Genomic DNA, 12,376 nt, shown 5'->3' on the forward strand with positions numbered 1-12,376 from the left:
CCCACTTTTACAACTGACTACAGGAACAATTTAGCAACTCCCCATCTACCCTTCCACCCAAATCCTGCACCACTGGGTGGACACAGACCTTGAGCTTGTTTCCTAACCTACTGGGTCCCATGCTCTCCTTCTTATCCATCCCCATCATGGCTCAGTCCACTTACCTTTTCCATAGATCTTCGGGAAGCAGTTGATCTGTCTCTGGATACAATGCAGAGACCGCATGGTACTGTCTTAGAAACAGGTGTCATTTGGGGAATTAATTGTGGCCATTCTGAAATGGATGGCACTACATGCCCTCCATATTATATAAGAACAGTAATGTATGAACTGGGGCAGTGCTGAACTCTGGGCCTGGGCCTGCATGAGGCCTCCTAGGAACTCTCCCAAGACATTCCATGCTCCATTGAATAATACGAAGGTTATACGGAAAGTAAGCTTACAAGGCACGTAGCTCTCACGGGGAATGTTCACGGGGGAAGTCAGTATTACTATTGTGTAGTGGAAGCTAGCAGAAGCGAATGAGCATGCCAGTGGTCAGTAGATCATTGACTGGCGTTGTGATGAAGGTTGGAGATGAGTGTCCTCATTCCACTTCCCTCCAGTTGCGAAATGCACACTGTAATAGGCTACAGGCACGAATGCTGCTGCAATGGGTGCCCAAGATGTTTACTGAAGCGCACAAGATTGACAGAGTCAGTGCTGCCCGAGAATTTTTTGACCTTTTCAAGATTGAAGGGGGAGGCTTTTTTCAACTGTATAGTGACAGAAGATGAACTTGGGCTTATTTCCATACTCCAGAGAGCAAACGTCAATCAATGCAGTGGCGCCATACCCATTTTCCTTCAACCAAAAAATTCAGAACTCAGCAGTTGGTGAGAAAAATCTTGGTCACCCGTCGCGCACAAATCTTGGGCATCCATTGCAGCAGCGTTCATGCCCTTAGCATTCAGGTAGCGTATTACAGCGCACACTTCACACTTGGAGGGAAACGGAATGAGGATGCTCATCTCTAACCACCACAATACCAGTCGATGATCTACTGACCACTGGCATTGGTCATTGCCTTGTAACCTTACTTGCCTTGTAACCTTACTTTCTGGATAACCTTCATATTTGCTCCTCAAGAATAACCCTGATCTGAGGAGTAATTAAATTTACATATGGATGGATCCAAAGTGATTCAGTTGTTGTTGTTGTTGTTGCTTTTTAGTTTTGATCCTCAAGATGGTAAACATACCTAACATTCCTGCCTCCTATTCAGATCAGGATAGTGAGAACACCTCAGGCAATAAAGTTGACCTTAATCCTTGAAGAGCTGCCTCCTGCCCAAGATAATTACATTTTAGTTTGAAGAGAAATATATCTTCAATATTCAGTTCCAATGATATGTTTCTCCCTGAGTTTAGAAAGGACTGCACTGAAGGTCTGTTGCTTTGTTAATTCTTTTGAAAGTCCAGTATTTGCAAATAAGGACCTTTTTTTTTTTTACTGTGTGTGCCAGTTTTAATGATTAGACCATATTGTTTACTATTTCACTTAGCAAACCATTAATGGATGGTAGGAAAGCATTACCCGTATTTTAATCCCCTGGTTTCTTAGTGGAGTCCGTTTAATGTATTTTGCAATATCATGTGGTATTTCTTAAATTGCAAAAAATGGGCGAATGCTTCCCTCTCCTGGCAAAGAGGTCTCTCCTCAAAAAAATAATCACAAGGCAAACGTATGCAATGAAGACTGGCAGGAAAGGAGCTGCCAAGTCTCATGAGCTCCCTCTACAAAAGTAAACTGACTTCATTAGCTTTCTTTTCAATTTTCTGCATGGCTCTTTTTGAAGTTATCTAGGCAGTGGAAAAGTTGATCACATTTGTTTAAAACCTACCTTTGTCGTCAGGCATGGGGGAACTGAATCACCTCCCCCGGGCATGTACAATTTATGCATGGTATGTTTGTGTGTATGTTTGTTTAGTAAATGGGTTTTTAAAAAAATATTTTAAATTATATTTAGATTTGTCATGAATTGTACCCTGCTGTGAGCCGCCCCGAGTCTGCGGAGAGGGGCGGCATACAAATCTAAATAATAAATAAATTAAATAAACAAATTTAAAAGATTAGTATAGTCACCTATCTTAAACAACTTTTCTAATTCTGTGAGACTTATGTCTTCCAAATCCTGAAAATCATTTAACGAAATAAAACAGATCACTTTTCTCATCTAACGAATTGGTAAGCAATTCACCAGATTACTGTGGGGAAAAACAAAGCGGAGAGAAAACTTTTATCCACAGTTGCCTACCTGTTATATCAGCACTCAGAGATTTGAACCATTTTCGCTCTTTGGGGGCAGAGGGAATATAATGCGAAAGAACTTTCCACTGATCTATATTTAGGTTTCCAGTCTAGAATTTGGGTCTTGTTAAAATTCACAATAAGAAAATGAATGCAAATTTCTTCTTGTTTGATTTCTAGGATACTGAATACTACCATGTTTGAAAGCTGGGAACTAGTTGGCCCCTACCCCTCTTGGTGGTTGTTCAATGGCCTTCTCTTAACAATACAAGTATTACATATCATCTGGTCCTACTACATCATTCGCATTGCCTGTAAAGCTTTGGTACGAGGAAAGGTATGTATGATTAATTTTCATAACCAGAGAAATGTTTCATTTTCTTCACAATAGATGATACTCTGAAGAAGGAGGGTTGACACCTACTGAAGGTTTCCCATCTTAAATTATAGTGTAATGCATACATTAGATACATTCTGTACTGAATAGTCAGCAAATATTATTTTAGGCAAACTTTAGTAAATATACTACTCAAAAAATAAAGGGGACACTTAAACAACACAATATAACTTCAAGTAAATCAATATAACTTCAAGTAAATCAAACTTCTGTGAAATCAAACTGTCCACTGATTGACAATCAATTTCACATGTTGTAAACATATTCAGCTTTGTACAGAACAAAGTATTCGATGAGAATATTTCATTCATTCAGACCTAGGATATGTTCTTTGAGTGTTCCCTTTATTTATTTTTTGAGCAGTGTACTTAGGCTCATTAATATTGTTTTCTTGACAACACAGTGGAAATGGTCTGTCACAGCTTTCTTCCATATTTTTTTTCAACTCCCCACGTTAGCTTTTAGCACTGAGATTTCCTGATAGTCTTTCATCCAAGTGTAAACAAGGTTCAACTCTGCTTGGGGCTTGTATGTTTGTTGTTTTTTTAATCATTAAGGTCATCTTGCAAATCAGATGAGTTTTTTCATGCTCTTTAGTCATGTATGTAGGACTCAAGTTGAATTTATTAAAAAATACCTGCTTTTTTACAGTTCTTTATTGAACTGGGAAAGGAAATGGGGGGCAGGAAAGATAGAAATAAGTGATTGTCAAGGGTGTGACAGTTGGATCAAAGTATTATGAAATATGAAAAACATAAAATTTATAGGCACTTGCTTATGAAACCATTCCAGTCTGGAAGTATTGAATAATTCATTTTTTAAAAATAATCTGTAATTGAATCAGCGGTCCTCCAAACATTATGTAAAACGGGTCACCAATTGTTTGGATCTCAGGGACCATTAAATCCATAATTTTAAATCTTGTGGACCACTTATACGATCTGCCTAATGACCAGCTGGATGGATATGGCTAGGTGGTCATGTGACTGGGTTGGCATGGCCAAGTCAATGTCACTCATGTCAAGGGGTGCCTCAACGGTTTTTATTCGCCTCTCTCCTCCCAGCCACTCCTTGCCTACTCGCCCAGGCTCCTTAGGGCCTCAACAGAAAGCAACCACCATGAGAAAGAGTTGACATAGTTCAAATTGGATCTGGCCAAGGAGGAGGTTCAGCAGAAGCACCTCAGTGTGAACTACGAGCATGGGCTTTCCAAGCAGAGGGAAGACCTGAGGGAATTCAGGGCCAGGTGCTGGCGCCTGGAGGCTCAGTGGGCTGAGATCATCAGTCAGTTCCAGGCCATGAGGCAATCCCACTGGAACAAAGCCCTCCAGCTCTTTGTCACCAGCAGCACTTCCCTCCAGCCTTTGCCCGAGATGGAATTTCTGCCCCCCTCTGACCCACACATAAAGACCCCAAAGGAGGAGACTGCGAAACACAAGCGTTTATTGCACACATCCGGCCTAGGGACCATAATATGAGAACCCCTGATTTAGTGCAATATAAAAAATGCAAATAATTTTTGTGGGACCACCAAAATTTTCTCACAGATGACCAGTAGTCCATGGACCACCACTGGTGTAAAAGAATGATAACTGGTGAGCCACAGTGGGGCAGTGGTTAGAATGCAGTATGGCAGGCTACTTCTTCTGATCAGTGGCTGCCAGCAGTTTGGCAGATCGAATCTCATTAGGCTCAAGGTTGACTCAGCCTTCCATCCTTCCGAGGTGGGTTAAATGAGGACCCAGGTTGTTGGGGGCAATATGCTTAGTCTCTGTAAACTGCTTAGAGAGGGCTGTAAAACATTGTGAAGTGGTATGTAAGTCTAAGTGTTATTGCTATTGCTATTTTTATTTCTGGACCAAGTCCACTAGATGCAGGCTATGGCCAGCTTCAGGTGAAAGCGGATGAGACTCCTTCAGCTATCCCTGAATTCCTTGCTACATTTTCTCTGTTTCATTTTTGGAAATTTAATCCTAGTGGTCACTGCTTGGACAGGGAGAGATGCCACTTCTGCTTGTGTGCTTAGAGGTCTGTGTGAAGTTGAGGCAAGCTTATCTAATTGGAGTACCTGATCTTACCTGTGGGCATCAATTATCTAGATAGAACAAGTTGTGCTGATAGGAAGAGAGTTACAAATCTATGCTGGGTTATGCAAGTAACTGAAGCTATGTCTTTTGCTTGGAAACAATGCTTATCAATTCCCCCTCCCCTTCAGATTCTAATATATTTTCAAACTAAGCTTTTAAAATAGTAATTATGAAAAACAAGCTCCCAAGGTGTCAAATATTGTGAAATCAGAAATCATACAGGTGTCATCATGTAGAGACATGGTAGTGAAATGTTTAGAATGCAGTACAGTAGGCTAACTCACTGCTCACTCCAGGAGTTCAATTCCGAGTGGCTCAAAGTTGACTCAACCTTCCATCCTTCCGAGGCCAGTAAAATGAGGACTCAGATGGTTGGAGGCAATATGCGGACTCTGTAAACAGCATACAGAGGGCATTGTGAAGTTGTATATATGTCTAAGTGCTGTTGCTATCATGCCAAATGGCTGCCATGATTAATTTTTTAAAAATGGAGATTACATGGCAAAAATGTCCTAAATTCAGATTTTATATTATCAGAGGAGGAGACTCTCACTTAAAAGTCACAATGCCTGCTTATCTTTTGTGAAGTTTTTGCTCTTACATGAAAAGAATTCATCCAGATTAATTATTCTCTTTCATGCTTCTAATTATTAAAAAATGAAGAGAATGCGAGTTAATCTGAAAATTTCATCTACTTGCTAATGAGATAGGGTTAGGATAACTGCTAGTGTACAAGGAAAAGAAATATTTTTCAAAAGCTTTGACAAGCACAGAGAAATATTATCTCAATAATAATCACAGTGCAGTTTATTGAAGCATTATGTAAGAAGCATCTATGTAAAAAGTACATGTCATATTTCAAGGTAATCTCTCAGGAATTTGTGCCATGAGAATATCTAAATCACACTGAGTTTACATCTGAATACAAGAGGGAAATAAAGTTTCTGATAAACAAACCAAAATATCTTGCTACTACTGAATCCTTCCCTTTGTAGTGGGACTATTTCAGGTCTGTATCTGCAGTGTTGCTGTTAAAAATGAGATTCTTGAAATCTGTAACCTGTAAAATTACTTGCTTTGGAGGTGGCTCCTTGAGGCAATGTAGTTTTACCTCTTTTCTCCTCAGATCAGTAAGTGAGAGCAAAGACAATGAGTTTTTGTACATCAAGTCTCTGATACAACAGTAGAGAAATGGTTTAGCTATACATGCCGTAAAAATAAAAGCTTTAAGCATTTGATATAATGTAGGAGAGGGCTTTTTTGCAATGTATGAAAGGGATTGTACAATTTACAATCATTGAATTCATCATTAAATACAGGAATCTAAATGATTTATGATCAGAGTGTTGAACTGGAGTCTCAGAAACGAACATTTTTACAAATAAATACAATTCTGTTCCAGTATTATGCATTTATTTTTCAAAAGAACAATTTTTTTAACTGTTTGGATGATTTTTATGTACTGTGTATTCAACTTATCCTCATTTCCTGTTTGTATCTTCCTTATTTTGCTTTCTCTAATTTCATTTCATAGTTTCTAATTTTAAAAGCGTATGTGTGCATTTCTGCTGAATGGCTACAAATAATTTGGTGGGGGTCAAATAATTTGGTGGGGGTCTCTTCTCTTTGGTTTTCTCTCCTGATTAGGTTCCTAGTCAGGAGTGGACTCTTCCCTGTACTCTCCATCCTCTCTCATTCCTTTTCTCTGTACCAGATTGAAGCTGTGTCTCTTCACTTTTATGTAAGTGCCACTCTGCTACTATTGTAAGGGAAAGGGGGAGGGCTGCCTTTTCCCCCTCTCCTGGGCTTTGAAATGCTATCATCCCAAATTAAATCTCAGAGCTGCCTAATGTCAAGTGGAAACTGCTTTACACATCTCTTTTAAATTGCTATTATTCTGCAAGCCCCTTGCAGGGAAATCAAAGCTTATATTAGGATGTTATAATCGTCAATATTATTGATCTCCGTAACTGCTTGTATTCATTTTAAAAATATTTTTATTTAATAAATCTTTTCTTTTTGAAGTAAAAAAAGTAACTAGGAGTAAAATATTTTATTTTAGATCACATATGCTTAATGATGAAAAACTGCAGTGTGCAAAATATAAAATCCTGGTCATCTCATTGCTCCTCAAAATAATACTTTTGCTCATCTTGGGAAAGTTGAGATGAGATTTTACCAAACAGGTTTTGTATAGGACCAACATTTCCAGGTCGCCTTGTAATGATATAAAAACATGAGGGAACCTGTCATAATGCCCTAAACACATAGGACCAATGGAACATGGCATTTAAAAGTTAAAATTGGGACAATTTGTAATTGGAATTGGCACAGAAACCCATAATATAAATGCTTTAAATAGGTTTCTTAAAGCTGCTTCAAGAAAACAATACTAATAAATTGAGAATAGATCACAGTCCATCTTTTTCTGTTTTCTCTTGTGCGAGAAACGTCAGGTAAGAGCAGGATATTTACAGCTCTAAAACGTCTCTCCAGTTGGCCGTAGCAATCATTAACTTGCCACTGGTATGGCCTTATTCGGATTTTTATGTGCCTTGCTCAGGCTGTTCAAAGTGCATACGCCTGGCTGACAGTAATCAGGCTAGTCTGAACACACCCTACCCTTCTTAGCCTTGCTAAATCATAGGTATACCTGCCTTTGGCAAGTGTTCAAATGATAATATAAAAATATTGTTGGCTCTTTAGGATCTTAGCAGTTCAGCCTTGCTTATTAATCTCAATTAATGCTTTTCCATTTCTTTCAGCAGTAATATATTGCCACCTTGTGGCAAGCCAAACTGCTAAACCATTGAGGCTTATGGGATTTTGCTTTCTTTCCCCTTTTCAGTTGAAATAAGATGTTGATAGGCATTACATTAACTAGTCCATTTCTACTAATGTCAAAACCTTCTTCATCCATTCATGCACTAGTAATTACAAAATTCAAAGCTATGGCAATAATTACTTTTGCTGTCACTGTAGTTTCTGATCAAATGTTTTCAATCAACTTCTTGTTTACTAAAGTGATGTAACTGTTAACGGTGAAATAGAATCACTTCTGAATTACTATACTGGGAACCATTGCTATGTTTGGATCAGTTTGAGTGATTTGGAATATAAAGCCTGTTTCTTCCCATATTGAACGGGTCCAAAGATGGGCTACAAGAATGGTGGAAGGTGTTAAGCATAAAACGTATCAGGAAAGACTTAATGAAATCAATCTGTATAGTCTGGAGGACAGAAGGAAAAGGGGGGACATGATCAAAACATTTAAATATGTTCAAGAGTTAAATAAGGTTCAGGAGGGAAGTGTTTTTAATAGGAAAATGAACACAAGAACAAGGGGACACAATCTGAAGTTAGTTGGGGGAAAGATCAAAAGCAACATGAGAAAATATTATTTTACTGAAAGAGTAGTAGATCCTTGGAACAAACTTCCAGCAGACGTGGTTGGTAAATCCACAGTAACTGAATTTAAACATGCCTGGGATAAACATATATCCATCCTAAGATAAAATACAGGAAATAGTATAAGGGCAGACTAGATGGACCATGAGGTCTTTTTCTGCCGTCAGTCTTCTATGTTTCTATATTTGATAAAACTGACATTATAATTTTATCAGGTTACATTTTCCTAATCATATAGTACCATTCTCATTAGGGGCTATCAAATTATGGTACCATTCTCAATAATTATGGTACCATTCTCAAATTCATTCATAGAAGATGATGTTCAAGAAAAAAAATGGAATGCATAATGTTCCTACGTATTGTATTCAGGTTATTTCCATTTCAGTTTAGATGTCTCCCTTTATCTCTTTATTGTGATTGTCTTTATTATATAAAAATATTTCTGCATTATAGTTTATCTTAACTGTCCCAGTTATTCACATTTTTGCAATTTCTTTGCAAAAACTTACAAAAGAAAAAATTACTTTGATAAAGTAATTATCAAAGTGATATTATAGTGAGAATTAGAAGAAAAGACTTCTTCATCACCAGGGTCAGCCAGGAGCTGATCATACTAAATATATCTTGTGATGTAGAATTTTACAGCTGTGAATTTATTGCAGAATATTCCTGTTCAGCTTTAAATTAAATTCAGTGGATATGTTCAGTTCTTTTTGTTTTCGCAATTTAAAGCATGTTGATTCTGAACTGATCATGTATATCAAATAAAAAATTGTACTCCAGGATATTCTGATAATGCAAACATGATAAGTACAGAAATACTATCAGATATTTTTCTGTAGTTCTAGGCCTGTGATGGTGAATCTTGTTTGGTTCATGCGCCAAAAGGGTGTGTGTGCATGTGCTAGCCCTTGTGCACGTGCTCAAACCCCTCCCACTCATGCAAGTGTACCCCGCTATGCTGCCCCTCCCTGTGCATGTGCACAGGTCTCACTGAAGCCTGCGAGGGTGAAAAAAGAGGAAAATCGAAAGTTTGGAAAAATTGACTTCCGGTTTGCCTGTTGTGCTATTTTTCATACTCCGGAACTTTCATGGAACTTTCCTGAAGCCACAGAGTGGGAAAACCAGCACAACAGGCAAACCAGAAGTCCAATTTCCAAGCTTCCAATTTGCCCATTATGCTGTTTGTCACACTTCACAGCTTCAGAAAGCTTTCCTAAAGCCTCCATACAACAGGCAAAGCGGAAGTCCATTTTTCTAAACTTCCGATTTGCCCATTGGGCATTTTCATTCTGGGGCTTCAGGAATGTGTCCCTGAAGCCTCCAGAGGGCGAAACAGCCTCCCCCAAGGCCAAACATTAGCTGGTTAGCACATGCATTCATGCTGGAGCTGACATAGGCTCTGCTTGCCACTTGTGGCATGCTTGCCAACCGCCATCATGGTTCTAGGCTGTTATTTCAAAGTCAATTGTTATTTATTATTTTACAGCTACTTGCTTCTTTTGTATTGCAAGCAGAAATGTGTTCTCTGTTTCAGGCCAGTCTTTTTCATTTGCTTTGTATCTGATTATTTTGTGGCAACATTGCTCTGTGGTCCCTCTGATTGTTTCATTGACCCTTGCTTAATATAAAAATGGGAAAAGATAAAAGTGTAAGGAGATGGGCTATTTTTTTCATTACTTTGCGTGAATATCTTACGATGAAAGAGATGAATTCAATTTGGAATAATGGTTGGGAATTACCTATCTTCTCTTAAGATACTGCTTTTTTCAAGATAAATTATGGAAGATCCTCTTTTCATCTGCGATGTTGTGCCGGGCAGATTATGGAACACTGTATTTTAGGCAGATCAATATGACTTCTTTAATTTTGCTATCATAAGCAATCTTAAAGATACTTTAAATATTTAAGCATATTTTATTAGTAGTATATTAACATTTTGATTGTTAGCTATAGTGCCCTTGAAAGAGAAAAGACAAAAAATGTTATTAAAATGTATTCTTGTAGAGATTATATTATAAATGCTATCTGCTCTAAAGATAGTGAAGAATGTTATCTTCACTATAATAGAATGATCTGAAACTAGGATGTACATCTATAATTCTGCCTCCATCAAAAAAAATCATTTTTTGAGCAAACATTTCAAGCTTATTTCTGAGGCCGTCTAGTTTCCTGGTGTTCTTAAGTTCTTCAGTTCCATTATTAACCAAAACCATACCATTTAAAGAACAAGCATCTCCTGTATATGAGCTTAGCTATTTTTAAAGTCCTTATTTGTGGTATACTTCTGCTTCTTTTTATCAGGTATCAAAAGATGAGCGCAGTGATGTAGAGAGCAGCTCTGAAGATGATGATGTGACTTCAAAGAACAGAAAAAGAATTACTAACACTTCAAGCAATGATCGCAATCGGATAAATGGCCATGTAACTAGTGACCAGTGGGCAGAAGAGTAAAAACGGGACAGCTGCCCTGCAATCCAAAGATTTGAATTCAAATATCTAGAAATGCCCAGTTACAAGTTTTTAATCAACTGCCTCACCACTCCCAAATCCTCCAGTGAATCTGAAATAGGACAGCACGGGCGGTTTTGCACAAGATGAAGAAGCTGTTTACTAGTGCAAAACCTTTTTCAACTTTAACGTTTAAAGAAAATAAGCCATTTTGTATTTAATGTTTGTTGAAATGTGTAAGAGAGGAGAGAAAGGCTTCAGAATTTTTGTTGTTGTTGTTAAACTTGATCACCAACAGGTTCTGTCTGCTTTTTGGCATTCCAAGATTTTTGGACAACAATCTATCAGTCCATATTTCTTTTAGGACCTACTGGACTACACCTAAACGACCTGAGGATTGTGGTACAGATAGAGTGAAGGGTTTGCTTATTAGTGCATGGCATATCAATGGCAAAGATTTTTTTTTCCTCATGTCATCTTACCAAGTCATAAGAAAGATGAAGCTGGCATTTTATTATTTTCCTTGAATGGTGCAGCATCTCGAAAGTCTTCATTGTGATTTCCTACACAATCCTGCTTTCCATACCAATTCTGGATTTGAATTCATTTAAAAATTACAAAATGAGATGAGTAGTTTTCAGTGATAGGATTATAGATAGGGATGACCAGTGATAAGTTGCAAACGTACCCATGTTTTCAGAAGAAAAGTGCTATCTTGGACGAACCTCAATCTTGTGTAATACTGCTGGGACGCAGTGGCTGTCTCACAGGGACTGGATGGGTCTCCTGCCCCCACTTGCCTTTTATTCAACGGTACTTCAAAGGAGATGGAAGATGGGGAAAGTGTTGATAGGACTTGGGCTTTGGAAATCCCCTGAATTTTCATCATTTTATATAATTGTTTACTCTGTGATTAAAAAAAAATCCTTGATGAATAGGATCTATGGATTTTGTTTTATTGAGAAAGGTAATTTTCACTCCAGTCTTGACATAACATTGCTTGCTGAATGAAAAAATAACTATCATTTTAACATCACAAAACAAATAGCTCATGTTTGTATCTCAGTAGGTATGATTGCTGATGTAACCCTTCAGTATGGGCTGCTGCTGCTGCTGCTGCTATGGATGATGATCCTATATTGACTCTCAGACTGTTTAAATATAATTTTCTTCACTACTTTTTATTTTTATCCTAGTGCAATGGAAATGGAAAGCAAAACTATCTGCATACTATGTAGCAAATAGATTTAAAGTACTAATGAAATAGAAGGATCTAATTATAATCAAAGAAGGGTCATGGAATAAATCATCCAAGAAATTCACATCTTTCAAGAGCTACATAAACTTCTCTATGCCAAAAGAAACAACTTGAGATGTGAGATATAGACATTGTTTTAAAATTGGGACAGGAAGTTAGTAAGAATGAAAACCTTACTCTGGTCTAATGAGTTGATTCTGTTTGAGAGGGGTTTCTTTTAAGGCCACAAAGAAATAACATTGTAAATTGTCTATAAATACATATTTTAATAGTTGCTTCACAGTTTCTATTGTAGGATTGAGAAACTGAGCAAAGAATCGAATGACTGTAGAATCATACAGATAATTTTCACTTTTTCAACACAATTTGAAATTCCCACTCCTCACGGCAGAAAATCCCAGAAGTTTCTGATAAAACACACCAATCTTCCATTCATTAGACATACTATGAGGTGTTAAGTGTTCATTGCTTATTAACATCAAC

General features: G+C 37.7%; 1 protein-coding gene across 2 annotated transcripts in view; it reads left to right on the plus strand.

The window, feature by feature from the left end:
- CERS5 (ceramide synthase 5) overlaps positions 1 to 11,570 on the plus strand; it is a 33,501-nt gene extending 21,931 nt beyond the window's left edge. The window contains exons 9-11 of one of the 2 annotated variants that reach the window (XM_070740531.1): positions 2,470 to 2,626; positions 6,421 to 6,514; positions 10,489 to 11,570. In XM_070740531.1, the coding sequence (XP_070596632.1) occupies positions 2,470 to 2,626; positions 6,421 to 6,492 (229 nt within the window). In that variant the 3' untranslated portion in view covers positions 6,493 to 6,514; positions 10,489 to 11,570. The remainder of the gene's footprint in view (positions 1 to 2,469; positions 2,627 to 6,420; positions 6,515 to 10,488) is intronic. The other variant, XM_070740532.1, reaches the window with a different exon arrangement.
- Positions 11,571 to 12,376: the final 806 nt, after the last annotated feature.

This window comes from Erythrolamprus reginae, chromosome 2 (genome assembly GCF_031021105.1).
Source record: "Erythrolamprus reginae isolate rEryReg1 chromosome 2, rEryReg1.hap1, whole genome shotgun sequence".
Taxonomy (NCBI): domain Eukaryota; kingdom Metazoa; phylum Chordata; class Lepidosauria; order Squamata; family Dipsadidae; genus Erythrolamprus; species Erythrolamprus reginae.